This window comes from Coniosporium apollinis (assembly GCF_000281105.1).
Source record: "Coniosporium apollinis CBS 100218 chromosome Unknown supercont1.18, whole genome shotgun sequence".
Classification (NCBI taxonomy): domain Eukaryota; kingdom Fungi; phylum Ascomycota; class Dothideomycetes; genus Coniosporium; species Coniosporium apollinis.
The window spans coordinates 409212-427207 of NW_006913280.1; the positions used below are offsets into that span (position 1 = coordinate 409212).

Here is a 17996-nt window from a genome sequence, read left to right on the forward strand (position 1 = left end):
TTAGCAGAACGCATGTCATAGATTCGTTGTCCGGCAAGGAAGAGTTAGCAAGGACACAGTTAGGCACAAGATACCATGGCCTCCGTCAAGCAGAACAAGTAAATCCGTACATGGTATGTGGACAAGTGAGCGCGTGCCGCTGACGAGCAGAATAGTTGCCGGACCAGTACGAAAACCTATTGCGGTCCCACTCTCTGCGAGATGGCGTTGGTCTGTCCGTGGATGTGATGTTTTCTCGTGTGGCAAGATCATCACAAGGGGCAAAGGGGATCGAGGGTTTTCGGAGTCGACTTTGCACGTGCTACGTTATCAACGGAAGCAAAGGCCGGGACAGAGATTCTCTCCCCGTATCACAACTCAAGAGAGTGCTCAAGCCGAGCCAAGCCCGGCAGCTGGTAAAGAGTATGTAGCGGACGGAATGGGTTGAGGAACTAATCATCACGTAAGAATGGTCGTTTCGTTGCGAGTCCGTGTGGTACGCCTCAATGAAACCCGCCATCCCTGACTTCCACAAACTCAAATACGGTACACTGAACTAGCTTTGCCAGAAAGCCCGGTCGCGCATATTGGAAGTGGTATTCCTAGCCGCCGCGGAGAATGCCTAGCGGAAGAACTGATGCAGTTGCCATGAGCTTCGTAAGTCGGGTATAGCATGTAGTGATATGCGACATACTGGAGGCACCCTGTGCACTAACGGCTGTATGTTTCAACCCGAATCTTCATATCGTGTATCATGTCGCGATCTAGTAAGAACTACTGTCTAGATCACAAGAGCAAGACGCGATTGCCACATACCTCAGTTGTTGGTGAGGAAGTCCCAGAAGGGATTTACATAACCGGCGAGCCATACATGTCCCACTCCGATACGGAAGCACCGCGTTGGGACGACGTTGAAGCAGAAATAAGTGTACGCCCAGTACCCGGCAGCGTCGTAAGTGTAGTCGAGGGCCTCGTTGACGTGTAGGTGTTGCCTTTGTGTGGAGAATATTACTTGCAGAGTGAAGATAGAAAGAAATGGTCCCTAGTGTGCCTGTAGCGCCATAACGAATAGACTTCGCCGTAATGTCTTGGTGCGTAGTGTTTTACCGAATTGAGGGGAAGGATCGGTGGTAGAAGAGATGACTTATACGGAAGGAGCTATGGTGATGGTAGCAGGAGCATCTTCGTGTACAGCCTGTTTAACACCCCCTGAGAACATCGGCTTCCTCCTCTCTCCAGCCAGTAGTGCATATCCGTAATCTTGAATGTAGGGGTTGGCACGGCCAGCCAGCTTCAGTCTTCGAAAGTTGACACCACCTTGACCCAAAAATTGTTTCCGAGATATCCATCTAATAAGAGTCATTTGCAGCTCACTGGTCTTGAAGAGAGGCCACATACTGTAAGGATTCGTCACAAAGTCCCATAGATTAACGGAACATACAGACCAGAACCAAGAGTGAACGTGTATCCTGATTCTCCATGTCGGGCTTGAGTATATGTGGAAGACACTCTCTGTACGCCATGCGAACGAGGTCATGGTGTAGTTGTAAGCTTCATTTGGGTATGAGTAGTGAACTCGCTTGGAACTAATGTCCTGTAATTGCATGAAGAAGGGAACAGGGGGGTCGGGTGGTGGTCGTGGCTTTAAGAGTGCGGCTTGCCGTAATCTTCCATAGAGGTAGGTAATATATCTGGAGATGTAGCTCATAGCCGGCAAGTTGCGTGGCCTGGAAGAACTCTCGTTGAATTGAGATCGCCCTGGAGAGTCCATAGTAAGTGGGTGTTTAGTGCATACCAGTGAAAAAGATACGCAGGAACACCAGCGGCGCGTTGTGGTTTAAAAGCGCCCTACAGTTGGTGGTTGAATGCAGCACGTGGTGCAAGGCCGAAGATGCGTAACACATAGGTACCAGCGGATACATCGCATTACGACCCGTTACATGACAACGATAAAACTAGAGTCAGAGTGACGAAAAAAGGTGCGCCAAGTGGTGTATTAACTAAAAGCTATGAGTCGTACCTACCTGAATTCAGTCACCGCTCAGCCATGCAAGTGCAGAATAACCAGCGCGAGGCGCGCCCAGAGGTCGGCATGTGGCCTTTAAAGATCATTCACTATCCCTCTTCCATGACCGGTTCACGGCCTTCGAGCCTCTGCAGCTGTGCCACGTGATCGGTACCTTTGATAGAGGATAGACAGACGGCTCTACTCTTTGGCTCTAATCGTTGGCTCTAATCTTTGGCTCTAATCTTTCGCCCTCAGACTCAAGTGATAGATGGAAATTGCAACCTTCGCGAGATGACAGCTCAGGACTGCCCACACGGTCCGCGCTGAAAACTTCGTCTGTCACAATGCCTCCTGGAATCATGACATCTCAGGCAAGGTGCTCAGCTGTATAGCCCCGTGAGATGCGCACGTAACCATTCACGATACGCTTACCGGACTGTAGTGAAGCCCAGAACACGCGGGTGAAATCTTCAGTGACATAAGTATATCGTAGAATCTATCGGCTTCCGCGCCTATGACTTGGTGTCAAGAGTCTTCGTAAAACGATTTCGTGGCTTGATGTGACCTCTAGCAAAGGCACATCGATGACTACAGAAGCTCCGCTAGCAAACTTCATTCCTCGGGCTTCTCAGTACGGCTGCGGAGAGTGCGGATGACATGCTGACGCAAGAACTCTTCGATGTAGTTGAAGTAGCCTGGCTCGGCTACAGTGTCGTTGTGGGTCCCGTTAGGGAATTCCTTGAATATTTTGACATCGGACCGACAGATGTCGTAGAGCTGGCGCATTTGGGTTGCCCTATGATGAGATCAGCTTTGTAGACGGCTGCGGGCTTTTGGTATAGATACTTACGGGACGATCTCATCCTTCGACCCACTGAGGAAGAGGATCGGTATACTGGGGGTGACTTGTGGTAGCATCTCCTCGCTTGGCCAATACTGATGGCATAGAGGCGCTAGATATTTTGCTGGAGGGAAAGCACTGTCACAATGTGAGCCAGTGCCCGGACATCCTCGACCACCTCCGATGTAAACGAACCTTGGAATGAGCTTTCTTATGCTGAGAAAAGTGTTCTCTAATACGATAGCTGCAATATCGCCCTCATTCCGGTTGCGAGCTGCGAGTCCAATACTGACAGCACCTCCCAAGCTCTGTCCGTAAAACACGATTTTCGTGTCCTTGAGCTCGGCTCGTTGCCGGACATAGTCCAGCCCCGTTTGCGCGTCCACCATCAACCCCTTCTCATTGGGCGTCCCTGTCGACATCCCGTACCCCCGGTATTGGAGCATGAGAACGTTGCAGCCCAGGTCGTCATGCAAAACCTTAGCGATTGGCAGCCGGTGTCCGATGTTGCCCGCATTGCCGTGGAACATAAGGATGGTGATGTTCCGCGCATGCCGCTTGTTTTCCGGTCTGATGAAGAAGGCGCTCAGGGACTCGCCGTCCGGGGTCGGTATCATGAGCTCCTCGAAGTCGCTTATGCCGAACTGGGGCGGGCGCGGGACATCGGTACGGGCGCCTGGAGGGAGGCTGCGGGGGTATATAATCTCGCTGGTGGCTGTCAGCAGGAGCTGGAGCGGGCGATATAGGCGACATACTTCTGCTTGAAATACAACAGTCCACTGAGCAGTGCTGTGACGCCAGACGATACAAGAACGGGAACCCGCAGGTAGGATAAGTAAGATGCCATGTTTGGGACGGCAGGTTCTGGTCAATTGCGGAAAATTTGGCGCATAGGACAGAGTCGAGTGATTTGTTAGTCCTTGCGTACAATCATGGGCAAGCCATCGTAGAGATATCGTTCGAGTACGGTGCGAGTCGCAACCGTTGAAGTCCACTCGATGCAGACTCGCGCATGCTTCGCGGCGCGGCATCGAAGGAATGGAGCTTGGACGCCAAGCACGGGAAGTCCCGTGGAGCTTCTCTGATGTCGAACGCGCGCCTTCACGTTTGCCTGAGCATCTCCAGCTTCTACACCATCCAAAGGCTCTTTCAACCCGTCTCCAAGCATCGCAATACCTCCGTCTCACTGCCAGATACTCCGACTGCGTCTCACCTTAGATTCCATCATCTCCCTCTTCAAAATGCAGCAAACCGGAATGTTAGGGGAAGGTCAGCTTGACGGAGCTCGACATCTGGAGTCGCATAGCTCACTCAGATACAGATGGCATACACATCGACATGGATCACCTCAAGAAGGGTGAAGTCAAGTAAGGATGGTCGTCTATGCTGCGGAATTTCTACTAACATTTAACCGGTAGCCTAGGAACGTCGATGTATGTACACAAGTCCTGCAACCGCCGTCTACATATTTCGACATGTGCGATTTGGGAGGCTCTTGGTTACAAGACTGACGGACAAAAGCATGGCCATCAACTTCAAGGACGGCGTGATATTAGGAGCAGACAGCCGAACAACAACGGGAGCATACATCGCAAATCGAGTCACGGACAAGCTTACGCAAGTACACGACACAATATGGTGTTGCCGGTCAGGATCAGCAGCAGATACACAGGCTGTGGCGGACATCGTTCACTATCACCTCGGCATGTACGGCATCACAAACGACGAAGCACCCACCACACAGACGGCGGCAGCCATCTTCCAGGAGCTCTGCTACGACAACAAGGATCAGTTGAGGTAGGCGTTTGTGGCCATCCTGTGTTTCAATTGCTGATGTCGTTTCAGTGCGGGCATGATTATCGCTGGATACGATCACAGACACGGCGGCCAGGTGTACTCCATTCCCCTCGGCGGTTCCCTGCACAAGCAAGCATACGCGATCGGTGGCTCAGGCTCGACGTACATCTACGGCTACTGCGACGCGAACTGGAAAGAGGGCATGACGGAGGAAGAGGGAGTCAACTTCGTCAAGGGCGCGTTACGGGAGGCCATCAGATGGGACGGGAGCTCTGGCGGTGTCATCAGGATGGTCGTACTTACGGCGAAAGGCGCTGTCAGGCATCTCTACCTTCCACATGTTGATTACAAGGGTAGGCGTTCGAGTGCTTAATGAACGGGAGCCTCGCTGACGAAACTTGAAGGTCCTGGGGTAGACAGCGTCAAGATATAGCTGTTGACTGCGGAAATCGATCATTGGCGTTACTCCGGGGCGACGGACACGTAATGCTCTTCCAGTAGAGCGAAAGACAGGGCATTGTGACTGGTGTAGGTCCTTTCTGCCAGTGATCGAGCACCTGGGTGGGTTTCTTCCAGGTGCTAGAACGGGAATGTCACAACAGCATCAGGTCGCTTCGCAAACCGTCTGTAGACTCGTAGAGGAATGGTGAATAGTCCCTCATTCGGCTCCAAGTCTGAGATGTTCCGGCTCGGCGTCCATCAATTGCTCTCTTCGTCTACTGGTGGACCATGACGTGGCACTCACAGTAGAGTTTGCTCCGTCTCAACGCTGTTTGAAAGCCCTGCCACGCCCAGAAACCGAGCTTGCCCCTGATATCAGGCAGCATATTATAAATTGGAACTCGGGGGTTGAGCAAAGTAGACCCAGTGCTCAGAAGTATCTCGTGTGTTAGTTATCCAGCTTATCAGCAAGGCCGGATCGGCAGGGTCTTGGGTGACGGTTGGTGCGGCGCGTTCCCGGGCATCTCTTGGGCAAGACCGCCCACCAAGGCCGCGCATCGAAGCCACAAGAGAGCCACGCTCCTTCGCACAATATCAACCTCCACCACCCATAGCCCCTATCGCCGCCTGTCGTCCAATTCACTTTGTTGCACGACATCGAAAAAGTAACCTACGAGTCCTGCCTCAGGTACTCCCTTGCGGCGACCAACTCGCTGCCCCGTGCACGGCACCCTGGACCTTCTCCTTCGCTGTCGACGCAGCTCCGCAACAGCTGCTCCACCTCCTCCACCTCCTCCACCTCTTCCTCAAGAGGTTTCTACGCCGCACACGGCTTCGAACACTTCGTTTGCCTGGTTGTCGCTGCGGCGCCTGTGAGTTAGGACTGTTGTCAACTGCGCATCTCGCCGGCCGTTCTTCGACCATCGTGAGTGAGCCTTGCCTTGATATAGCTACCTACAGCGTCCCACGGACACCCGGACATGCGCCCCGTCCAAGCTCGCTCCTGCCCTTTCACAATCGCCCGCAAAACCCGTTGGTAGGAACTGCTAACGTTGAGGTGCCAAAGCTCGCACCAGTTTGCCTCAGCTTTCGCGACAGCACATCGTTATGGGATCGATTGTAATCACCGCGCCGCCACTTCATTACCAAGCTTCGTCGAACCGGACTATACCAACCGCACCATCGTCCTCGTCCGCCTCGCACGAGCGCGCTCCAATTCCTATGTCTGACGCCGTGCTGCAAGGCACAACCGCAGCAACCTCCGGAACGCGGCCGACGCCCCACGCTCGGCACAGCGCGCAGCACCCACCAAAAAGTCCCCATCCCGAACCGCAGTCGACCCCACAAAATCCTACGCAAGATGCGTCGGCTGGATCTGGTCATGTAAGGCCACAGGCTACCGCCTCCAACGATTCATCCGCAAGGGCCTCCCCGCAGCTTGTTCGCTCGCCTGCAGACTCCACAAGCAGCTCCCCGCCCCGCATAAGAGTGCAGAGCCTCTCACACATCCAAAGCTTTGCGCTCGACGGCACAAGTCCTTTTTCACAGAGCCGATCGTCATCCCGGCGCTCATGCCGAGATCCAAGCGACATTGGACCGCAGTATGAAATCAGCGCAATGCCGGTCGCCGACATCATCGAGATGGTTGCAGGCCTGTTGACGAAGATCACGACCACTAATGACCGCCAACACGAGCATCTACACCGCCATATACCGCCACCCGATGGCACGAACAACCTAGATCCGCAGACCAGCAGCGTGCTGGCGTTCCACGGGAAGAACATCCCGAACATCTCCATCCTAAGCTACCTAAGCCGCATACATAAATACTGCCCTACCACCTACGAGGTCTTCCTCAGTCTCCTGGTATACTTCGATCGCATGACAGAGCGCGTCAACGCCGGCCCTATGCAGAGCCTTCGCCAAGCAAACCAACAGTCCGTAGAACGAGCGACGCCGGGACCCAGAGACAGCAGCCGCATGGACTCGGTTTCTTCATCTCTGCCGGCCAGCCAGCGTTCTCCAATGGAGTCGCGAAGACAAGTCCAAGCGGCGGCCCCCCCGTCCTCAGGCTCCCTGGGCAGAGCCGCAGATTCACCACGGCAGGATCACCCGCCTTCGTCACCGGAGCGGCCCCTGGATGCTGATCCTTACAGCCTGTCACACTTCTTCGTGGTCGATAGCTTCAACATTCATCGGCTAGTGATTGCGGGCGTGACCTGCGCCAGCAAGTTCTTCTCGGATGTGTTTTACACCAATTCGAGATATGCCAAGGTGAGTGCTAAGCACCCCTCACATAATTCTCCGATTCGTACACTAGCTAACTCCGGTATAGGTCGGCGGACTCCCGCTCGCCGAGTTGAATCAACTAGAGCTGCAATTTCTGCTGCTGAACGACTTCCGTCTTGCTGTTCCACTAGAAGAGATGGAAGCGTACGGGACGATGCTAGTCGAGTTCTATGCAAGGGAAGTCGTAGCACAGCAGAACGCGACCCAAGCACACCGTTGAGAGAGGCATAGCGGATCTTCTATGGCTCGGCGACTTCGACGTTTGAGCGTCCTCAATTGGGACTGTAGGGGTGACCACAATAATGGCAAGAGACGGAAGCCGTGGACAGATGTTGAGTCAAGCGCAGAACGCCGGTCCAAGTGGACAGACGTCAGGAGGATGAGAAAGCGGCGGCGGCTCTCAGCATTGGCGAAATCTGGCGCAACGAACCCTAGGAACGACTTTCTTTTTTCCCACGCCTCTCCTTATAATAGAGCACACCCCTTGGCTTTGAGAACGGCGACATGACTAGATCTCCTTTCTCCTCCCTTTCCTCTCCAATCTTGATCGATCACCCTCCCAGTTTGCATCCTCAGTAGTCGTGAATTGGCCGGATATACCCAGTCTGCTTTTCCTTCTTTCTTCACGGCCGCCTTCTAGTCCTCTCGTTGCTCGCTTGGTTTGGCGTCCGCATTGGCATGGGGTTTCGTGCTCACTCTTGTCTTTGATGATAGGGATGAGGACGGCGGAGGGGTGAAGGATCTTTTTGAGCGCAGGTTCTTGATGGTGTCATGACACGAGCGTAAGGTAGAAGGGGTAGAGAGGCGTTGGCGCGTTTCGCTTCAATCCAACCCAAGGCTTTAACATTGGTAACCTCCTGTGTCTGTCAGTGGTGATGGTGACTTTGATGCTGAAAGTTCTTCCTGGCCCCAGTTGCTTTTCCACATGGGAGACTTCTGTGGGTGTCTTCCGAGAGCCCCACCTACCCCTAGCGTTCCCTTTTGGGCCTCGGGATCGCTGTTCCACAACCATCGCTTCCAAAGATGCAGCCCGGCCTGTTGCTGTAGATGGGATAACTACCATGCATCACTTTACTAGCATCAGCTCCAGCCAAGCTCCCCGCCACACCGCATAGAACGATACAGCGGTCTGCTGGCCCACCGATGTCTGTTCTACTTCTTCCAATAAGATCTCTGCTGGCTCGTTACTCCGATTACAGACAAGGAAGAGCGCAACGAAGGACCATCGTGACCGTGGAATTCTAAAGCGGTAGCGCGATCTTCTTACCTACGCAGTGACGGCCTGATATCTTGATGCCAGTGATGATGTCCTCTTTCCCCCTAAGACTAAGAACGCACTGTTGCCTTCGCAGCACGACGGCAATGCCTGAAGGAAGCGGCTAGGATGATACCGTCATCCATTTTGAGCGACATTCCGGCTCATCATGATCCGGAGTTTGTTTTGGCTCTTTGTTCGAGGAACCAGGCCGTTTCTCCGTAATGTTGGACCCATTAGTACAAATACCTGCTTTCCGACTGGTACCGGGCACGTCGTCGAGGTTCCAGGAAGCTACCTTCGATCATCCATCTTGAATGCCTGTTCCCGCCTCTGCCCCCTTTCTGGCTCGAGAGCATGCTTGGAGTCAATCTTTCCTAGGTCGTATCTATCTACGCCGTATTTCGCAATTGCCAGGCTACCATGACTAAGAGGGTTCTGTAGGGTACTAGATCAGGCCAGCATGTATAAGTTGTGGATGGGTCATAGCAGGCACATGAATCACTGCACAAGAAAGCCACAAGATGTCCACTCGAGAGACAGGTTGTCTACCGCAACTGCCTGAATTATGTAACAACTGAAGCTTCCCCATCCGACCTGCGTGCAGCCGTGATGGAGTTTCGGCAGGACGCAATCCTCCTCTCCCATATCGCTCTCCCTTCCTCCTCAAGTGCAGAAAACCAAGTAGGGTAAGCATTGAGGGAGGAAGTCCCTCGCCAACCGAATGCATAAAGTCCGCCCGTTTTTGCAGTACGTATTCCTCCCGCGCTACAGGAAAGTCCGCGCAAGAAAATGCAAGTAAAAACAAGAAAAGCAGCCAGATGTAGTGCCCCCCACAGTAAGAGGCGGCAGCATAAGCCACACAAGAGGCTGCCAGCTGCAAGAAAGTAATTATGGCGGAAAGTAAGGCAAAGACCAATAAGTCCCGCTTCCGCAAAAAGTTCGCCGTCCCAGAATATGCAACCCAGTTTTACTCTCCCTTCCAATGCAAGCGCCCTCGAGAACAAGAGAAAGGGGTTGCGTGCGTGTCGCAGACAGACATCCAGATCCGCACGCGGCTGTACAGTCTCTCTCTCGTTCGAAGGCGGTAGTGGGGAATCGCGATCAAAATCCAATCAGGTAGAGTCCAAGGGAGCGTCGTACGGCGTGCGTGCGTGCGTGTGTGACAAACAGTGGGCAGCCGTGATACTAGCGATTAACATTAATTTTTCGAAAACATGTTCCCGCCGCCCCTGGGGTTCTTGGGTCCGCGCTTCTTCTTGAAGTCGCCCCAGCCCTCTTCGTCTTCTTCGGGCGCAGCGTTTGCAGCGACGCCGCGGCTGTACGGATTCCTCTCAGTAGCTTTCAGCTTATCGTTCATGTCGTAGGTGGGTTGAACTACGGTGGCGGATGAGGCGACGGTGGATGCGGCGTCTTGGCCTAGATGGACGGGGCGGTAGCGGGGGGACATGCCGATGTTGCTGCGTTCCGAGGGGGCGATTGATGGTGCGTAGCCGTTGCCAGCGCCCATGTTGAGGCCTTGCATTGATGGCGCGTATCCGCTGGCTCCAACGCCGGCCCAATGCGATGGTGGCTGCAGCATGCTCATCCCGTATTGCTGGGGGGTGGTGATTGGGTTGGCAGCTCCATCCCTCGTCCTCTGCACTATCATCTCTAACTGCATTGTCTCCAGCTGTTTCGAGGTGAACCTGCCGGAGCGACTGGCGCGAGCGTAGTACTCCTCCTGCCAAGCGTACATTTCGAGCGGATCGGAGCCAGGAGGGGGCGCTGGGCCCAAGGATTCCAGCGAAAATTTCTGCTGCCTGCCGCGGTCACGGTACTTGTCGGTGTAGCGATTAGGCGGATGAATGACACCGCTGATGCTATTGTAGGACGGATTGATGGCCGTGGCGCTGGACAAAGGCTGAACGTTCTGCATCCTCATCATCTCCAGCTGTAGCTGCATTGCCTGAATCCGGGCGTTCTCGTCTTGAACAGGCGGCATCATTCCCATGCCCGCACCCATGCCCATGTTCGGATAACCCATTGCGCCTCCCATTGGCTGTGCTGCCCCCATCATTGGGCCTTGGAACTGCATCTGGGAATGCATCTGCTGTGGCATTGCACTGAATTGTGGCTGCATGTATGGCATTTGATGGGAGTATAGAGGCATCTGCTGGGTGATAGGCCTTGGCTCAGGCATGATTGGACCATAATGGCCCTGGACATTGGGACTTCCGCGCCGCATGGCCCGTTGGCGCTCCTCAGTGGCGATAACCCCGACCAGGCCACCAGGGGGAGGTAGTTGCGGCATGGAGTTGTTGACCCCGCCACCGTAAACGGAGCCAGCGCTTCTGTTGAAAGCCAGTGGCTCGCGGTTTGGCGCATTAACAATGCCGGCACCAAAATAGGGGAGATCGACTGGAAACTTTCGGGCGAAGACGGGCAGATTGCCTCGAGGAGCTCCGGCGACGGAACCAGCAACGGATCCAGGACGGGCAGGAGATTGGCTCATCTGGCTAACCACACGGAGGTTGCTGTGTGAGTTTGACGCGTGGAGTTTGGTAGGCGGGCGATTCTTGTTGGGAAAGCCGTGCTCCTTTAAGATGCCCAGTGGTATCTCATCATCCTCGTCATCACTCGAGGGTCCACTTCGATCTGGCGTTACACCAAGTCCAGCGAGAAGATTGTTCGCACTATGGAACCTTCCGTCAGAGGAAGGCCGGAACTGTGTCGATGAATGATCTGCAGTTTTCTCTCCTGTGGTCTTCTTCATCTGCTGGCGGAAGACTGCCAAATCCGCTTCCTGCTTACGCCGTTGCTTCGCCTGTTCCCTGTTGCGCTCCGTTTCGTCCACGTCATCGTAGTAATCAGATTCTTCAGAATCGCTCTCGCTTGCATTGTCCTTGCTACGCGAAAGTTCCTTTTGCTTGCGTTCGCGCTGGAACTGAGCATCGGTCATACGTCTGGGCGTCTCATCCTTCGTCTCGGAGAATTTGAACGCGGCGTTGACGTCTGCGATTGTTGACTGGCTGAATAAAGGCTCATCTTCTCCATGAGGTTCAGCCTTCGTAGCGCGCGGAGTCGTATCGTTAGAGTGCACCTGGTCGCTGTCGAACAGTGGTGTCGGAGTTACTCTACGACCGGTCGGCAAGTTGAGTGGTAGTTCGTTTGTGCGCACACTCGATCCAGCTGATGACAGAGAAGGCGTTTTCATTGAGTTGCTGGAAGATGAGGTGGCGGATAGTGCATTGGGCTGCAAGCCACTATTCTCCCTGGCAATCTTACTAGAAGCGTCGATATGACCCTCGGAATGCAGCGACTTGCGCTTGATGGCCGAATCCCTCACCGCTTTCGTGTCGGCATCCTCAGAAACGCGGGAACTGTAGTTTGATGTCTTGGCGAGGTTTTGTGCAGGGATGGTGTAGCCACCAACTCTTGCGGCTGCGGAGAAGACAACCCCAGGATTCGCCGAAGCAGCCTCAGATGCCAACTTTTGGGCATGGATAGGGACGGAAGGTGGCTTGGTCGGAAATGCCGCCTCTTGGGGCCCATATGCACACATACCCTTGTGATGGTGATCGCGGCTATCCCAGGAACATGCCGAATTATCACTCTTGTTAGTGGGGGGTAAAGGCAATATCGCACCGCTAGACTTTGGGGCATAGTGTCCGGCATAAGCGGCGGCAGGTAGAGAGAGCATTGGGGCGGAGTCCTGAACAGAATGTTAGCATAGAAGTAACTTGCGGATGATGAGACCGTACAGATCGGATTGCGGTCGGAGCGAGGAAATGCGATGACTCCGTCTCTTCCATGATAGCACTTCCTCTTCGGCCCGCGCCCTCGAAAAGATCTCCGAACCCACTTCCAAAATCAGTTGATCCCAAGCCAAGATCTCCATCGATCTTTGGCGCCATCGCAGTGCTGGCGTAGCTACTTGTGGTCATTGCTCTGTCCCTTGATGCGAGGCTGCCAGTCGAAGGCTCTTGAGAGATCTCTCCTTTGTCTACCTCGGAGGCCACAGATGTTGAGACTTTGTGACCTTTGGCACCAGGTTTGAAAGTACGAGCTGCACCGAGAAAAGAGAATGAGCGCCAATCTGAAGTAGGCGTGGGAATGCTCTTTCGCTTGGAAAACTCCTCGTTCTCGGCATCGGTGGACGAAGGCAAGGTCGACGAAGAACTGAATCGCGCGGATGATGAAGTATCATAGACTCTCGATATTGCAGAATTGGCAGCGCTACTGCCTTCGCTGCCCCTGCTTAGAGCGTTAGTGAAAAGTAGCGCAAGATCTTGACCTGGATTGTACCTGAGGCTGGTTCCAGAGTCTTCTTCGGACGGTGGCTGCTGGAATGGTTGCTTTGGGGAGCTAAGAGGCCGTCCAAGACTCATCCTCTTGGTATTCGCAGCCGTCTCTGCTGCAGCCTGCACCTCGTCTCGAGGTATAACTCGGAAAGACGGTGGTGCCTCTTGCTTCTCCAATGCATTGCCCGACGACTTCCGGCGAAACTTGCCTGGGAGCTTGACCGGCATGAAGATCGACTGATGTCGGTAATAGATCTACCGTCCAAGAAGCTGTATGGTCGCCTAAGTGCGGCTGCGACTTAGATCTAGAGCCGGTAAACAGCTACCATCAATCTCTAACGATCCAAGTGTGAGGGACGGAGTGAGGATGGATGAGGATGACGGCGGTAGCGAACTGTGAGTGGATGCGTTCAGATATGTTCAGGGTAGTGTAGCGATGGTGGAGATCCAAATGAGAGAGTGGAACGGATCGGTGGAATAAGAGGCGATCTGCAGCAAGGTTTTGTCAGGTCAGTGTCGATACGAGGAGCGCGAAGCCGAAGCTCAAAGGCTCCTGGTGCTGTGAGAGAGCAGGAGCGGACGTTGTGGTGTTGTGGTGCGGCGTGGCTGGAGGCGTCGGTGACTGCGTATTGAGGAGGTTGACGAGGTGCGGCGGAGCGGTGTCTGTAAAGCGCGATGCGTGCAATTGCAAAGGAAAGCAATTCTCAGGCCCGCAGAAAGGTCTCGACGGGCAGCGTTTGTGGTTTGCTCCGGCTGCGGTGAGGTTGTTGGTGGTGCTGCGGATGCGAATTGAGATGGCTCGCTCGGAGGTTTGGTTCGCCAGCCATGCAAACCGTAAAAGCGTCAACCAGCGTTACAGCCACTCACCTAAGATGCACCAAGCCTCCCAACGGCGGACTCGTAGGCTGCAGAACGAGGGACAGGCACCGGCCAAAGCAATGGGAATGGAAATGGAAATGGATGCACTGGTAAGAACAGCGAGAACAGCAATGGGATGTCTAAGATGGATGTCGTCGGTCAGGAGCGTCAACCGAACCCGTTGAAGACAATTGAGCCACTAGTTCTGCGCTCGAGCCAGACACTCTCAGAGGGGAAAGCAGCCAGGACGGGGCGCCGACGGTTCCTCTCCGGGGCTAGCACAGAGGCGAGCAGTGTCTACAGGGGCAGCAAAGTCCGTTCTGGCACCGTTATGCGTTATGGGCACTGTTCGCAGCTGCCACGAATAGGACGGCGCCGCTGGCGATCACGGTGGGCAAGATCGCGCTCAGCAACAAAACCTTGGAAGTGGAAGAGAAGTGCTGATTGCGTGTGCGCCGCAGATCCGTAGTCGGACGCCTGCAGCGCACCTCGGCCGCAAGAGCCAGTCGCGCCTGCAGCAAGCATCAACCCGGCCAGGGATCCTTCAGCCACCCGCCCTGAAGAGGCATCCACTCCCCCAAAATAGCGTGCCAGTGAGGCAAGAACGCACTCGAAGGGCCGCCTCTTTACTAGGTATATGGATGGGAGTCTTTACCCCGGTGCTGCAGTCGCTCGTGTCCCACAAGCGGCGCGCCGACACATGCTGAAACGTGCCGAGTTGCTCGCCATTGTGAGGCTCCCGACACAGCGGCGTTGGGTCTCGTTGTGCAGCACAAGATGTGGAGGTGCCTGAGGATCAGCCACGGAAAATTGCAGCCGAAAACATCTCCTACCCCGGCGTTCCGGGGTTGAGGCACAATCGCATGCCGCCAGGATGGCAAGCATCAGCCAGTTGCACTAGCTACGCGCAAGCTCTCCCTAGCCTGAGCTTGTGCCCAGGTCGTCTTTTCGCTCATACAGCCTGCAATTTACTGTCTCCTGAGCGCCGGCTACCAAACGAGAGCTCCGCCGACACCAGAGAGGAATAACGGCAGCGCGACATGAGCTCCCCACGGTTGGACTCGAGGGCGCAGAGCGGCTTCTCAAAGAGTAGTCTCTACGACCAGCATCGGCCTTCGTACCCTGCCAATGCTGTCGATATGCTACTCGATGCCGTAAGAGTGGCTGGTATACCCGGCGCCAGCATCGTCGATTTGGGTGCCGGCACCGGTAAATTTACTGAGCTTTTGGCAAAAAGAGACGAGCGATATGACATCCTGGCTGTCGAGCCGCACGAACAGATGAGAAAAGAGTTGGAGAGAAAGGCTTTAGATAATGTAACAGTCAAGGATGGACTTTCCACGAGTATACCAGTAGCAGATGAGACCGTTGACGCGGTGATCGCTGCCCAGGTACGTGTGTAATTTCTATATTATTACTCCCGATTTCTACTCTTTATGACAACTCTCGTACTACTCTGTGTTTCCAGCCTCCTCTCCGGGGTTCCGATCGAGGGCTTCGCTCGGGGCCACAGAGAAAAGCTTACTCTGACTTCGTACATCTGCGTCCTTACCTTGAAAACAACACACAATGCGTTTATGCTGTCCTCTATTATATAGCCTGTATCGACGCTACAGCCTCCCTTGCGAGAAGTCTAAATCATCCCGACACCTAGTTGTACGACGTCGTATTGACCAATCTCTACTGTCTTTCATGTATACCCTTGCTCTTCCTCGTTCATACTCTCTCTGTTGTCTATGCGCCGACCCGACCAAATGCTTGCTGCGCAGCTTGCCTGCCGTTGCATAAGCCGTTGACTCAACATCAACCGGTCCAGGGCTGATACTAAGCGCCCGCATTTCATAGGCGTTCCACTGGATTGCGAACGGCGATTCTTTGAAAGAGATCCATCGTGTCTTGGTGGTTGACGGTGCCTTGGGCATGATCTGGAACGTTGAAGATTGTCAGTGCCACCGATACCTGTCCCTGCTCGCCGCCGCGCTTCGAAGCGACTGTGTCTCAAGACTGTCTTGAGCTGGCGAACAGCGATGCGACCATTGTCCTAATACCTTCTGCAGATAACCAGACGAAGTCCGCCGCCCCGTCCACCGCCTGGGAGGGCAAATTGAAGGATCTCATTTGGTCGCTGGACGACAACCAGCCGCGATTTCGGCATGAGAAATGGCGCGCCGTCTTCGACGAGCAGCTGAGGTCCACGCCGCTGACTATCACCGCATTCGCGAACCCGTTGTTTTCGCTGCCACTGGGTGAGCACGAGGAGAAATGGACGGTGTGGCTGTCTAAGGAGGCGGTGTGGGATCGGTTCAACACGCTAAGCCAGATTGCCGTGCTGGAGGGTGAGGAACGAGAGGTGAGTGTCGAGTTTTCTTTGACGAGTTCTCGAGTTGTCCGCTCGCAGTTGTCCGGGTCTTCGGGGTCACTGCCATCGGCAAAGCTTCAAACAAAGACTCTCATTGTGACTGGCGAGTGTTTGAGACAATGGTGGCTTTGTTGATTGCGAGCTGCACGCTCCACAAATGAAGGGCTGACTTGTGATGTTTTTGCAGAGAGTCCGACAGATCTTCGATGACGCTGTAAATAGCGACGACGTCGAAACTAACGAAAAGGGCGAGATCGCACTTCACGGAGTCACGGTTACAGCATGGACTAGCAAGATACCATAGGCAGCAGATGTAAAGCAGCCAACCACCGGCGCCAATTCAAGGGTATACGCGTAGCTCAAAACATGATGGTGTCTCTCCTCCGTCCTTAACATCTCAACACCACATAAGCCTGTTCATGAGCGAAAGAAAAGTCCCCCTCAACGCCTCCAAATGCCTTCCGCTTCAGTTTCATGGTAGATCCTCTCTCTCAAGCTGATCTCAAAGCCCTCTAGTGCCTGAAAGCGCGATCTCCACAACAGCCGTAAAGGCACGTCCCCGACCTGTTCATCGCCGCCGCGGCCGCCTCCATCTCCTCCAGCTTGAGCTGCTGGGCGTGCTCGAAGTCGTCCACCTTCCGCTTCACCTCGTCCACCGCCCACTGCCAGATCTCTGGTTGCCTATCACTCTCGAATTTGATGATCTTGTCGTACTGGCCACGAAGGTATTTGTCCCACTTCGCGGTCAGCATCTTGTTCCAGGCGGCTGTCCACCAGTGAGCTGAGGTAAGACACATGCTGGGATGAGAACTAACCTTCGGGCATGATGAAGCGTAGAGCCCTCTCCATGCGGGTGACGTCGGGCAGCGCGGTAGAGAATTGCTGCTTGTATGGCCGCTTCTGATGCTCGCGGACGATGAGATGGACGGCTGGATCGACGTAGAAGTATTGCTCTGTGAGCACGGTGGTGATGCTTGATGATGGTGAGGTTGAGGAAGACATGGTGTTGTGATGTCGTCAGATTTCTTTAGGAAAATCGATTGTGGTTGGTGTTGATTGAGGGAGGTTTCTGAGGGGAGAAGAGATAGGTAGGCTCGGTCAGGCACGTAGTGAAGTGCAATTCATGACCCCCGATATCAGTCACAAGCTGCACTTCGAGATCTACTTTCACTCATGCGCCGCATCTCCGGCCCTCAATGCCAGCATCCAGCCCCTCTCGGTGTACATTCACAGCATCAAGTTCTGTGTGCGGAGCCTTTCTCCTGACCTTTCTCCTATTGAGGCTGTATTGCGGAAGATCAGATTCTATCACACCCAGAACTAGAGCTCACCATGCATAAGCAGCGCATTCTGTATGAGACCCCGAGGCTCTCTAGACGCCAGATTTGTGGCTCCGGGACAAGGAATCCCAAGGCCCTGACAATGTAGTCATTGTACAACACTATTTCCCGAGACATGCCCAGCGAAATGCTGAGACCGAATTCCCTCAGTATACGCCACCCCATACTTCCTATATGAGTGCTATGGAGTCCCCCGGAGCTGGATCTACTCCTCCGGTAAACTGCCGGCAATACCCTCGAGTCTGTTGGATACCACAGCAGCAACACTAGGATCCTTCGTCATGCTTATGCAGGAGCTTTGAGTCCGGATGCGCGTCCTCCCTCGACCGCTTCGATATCTCGGTCACTAGAGTTTGCGGCTACGATTCTCGCTCGGTTCGACATGTGCCACTGTAACATGAGCCTTTATGGCAGTGACGTGCTCACACGGCTGCTCCACCCCAATGTTATGAAATGTGTTGTATCACTCCTTCGGAGTCTCGTTCACGTCCTCATAGAACAATCGCTTCCCTATACGCTCGCAAACTTCAGAAATTGGAGACCCTG

General features: G+C 54.2%; 6 protein-coding genes across 6 annotated transcripts; 3 read left to right on the top strand and 3 right to left on the bottom strand.

Annotated features, from left to right (window-relative positions):
- Positions 1-2599: 2599 nt before the first annotated feature.
- W97_04274 (BEM46 family protein) lies at positions 2600-3675 on the bottom strand (the record flags this gene model as incomplete). The annotated part of the gene is made up of 4 exons (XM_007782166.1): positions 2600-2783; positions 2838-2966; positions 3024-3536; positions 3584-3675. 4 exons carry the CDS (start codon positions 3673-3675, stop codon positions 2600-2602), a joined length of 918 nt encoding a protein of 305 aa, XP_007780356.1.
- Positions 3676-4350: 675 nt separating this feature from the next.
- On the top strand, positions 4351-5058 carry W97_04275 (20S proteasome subunit beta 1; the record flags this gene model as incomplete). Its single annotated transcript, XM_007782167.1, has 3 exons — positions 4351-4625; positions 4674-4978; positions 5030-5058. The coding sequence occupies 3 exons, from the start codon at positions 4351-4353 to the stop codon at positions 5056-5058; spliced, it is 609 nt and encodes a 202-aa protein (XP_007780357.1).
- Positions 5059-6173: 1115 nt separating this feature from the next.
- Positions 6174-7575, top strand: W97_04276 (uncharacterized protein; the record flags this gene model as incomplete). The annotated part of the gene is made up of 2 exons (XM_007782168.1): positions 6174-7340; positions 7402-7575. 2 exons carry the CDS (start codon positions 6174-6176, stop codon positions 7573-7575), a joined length of 1341 nt encoding a protein of 446 aa, XP_007780358.1.
- Positions 7576-9811: 2236 nt separating this feature from the next.
- Positions 9812-13121, bottom strand: W97_04277 (uncharacterized protein; the record flags this gene model as incomplete). The annotated part of the gene is made up of 3 exons (XM_007782169.1): positions 9812-12304; positions 12354-12846; positions 12898-13121. 3 exons carry the CDS (start codon positions 13119-13121, stop codon positions 9812-9814), a joined length of 3210 nt encoding a protein of 1069 aa, XP_007780359.1.
- Positions 13122-14791: 1670 nt separating this feature from the next.
- W97_04278 (uncharacterized protein) lies at positions 14792-16414 on the top strand (the record flags this gene model as incomplete). Its single annotated transcript, XM_007782170.1, has 4 exons — positions 14792-15142; positions 15597-15693; positions 15809-16101; positions 16298-16414. 4 exons carry the CDS (start codon positions 14792-14794, stop codon positions 16412-16414), a joined length of 858 nt encoding a protein of 285 aa, XP_007780360.1.
- A 208-nt stretch (positions 16415-16622) lies between these two features.
- On the bottom strand, positions 16623-17112 carry W97_04279 (uncharacterized protein; the record flags this gene model as incomplete). The annotated part of the gene is made up of 2 exons (XM_007782171.1): positions 16623-16876; positions 16926-17112. The coding sequence occupies 2 exons, from the start codon at positions 17110-17112 to the stop codon at positions 16623-16625; spliced, it is 441 nt and encodes a 146-aa protein (XP_007780361.1).
- Positions 17113-17996: the final 884 nt, after the last annotated feature.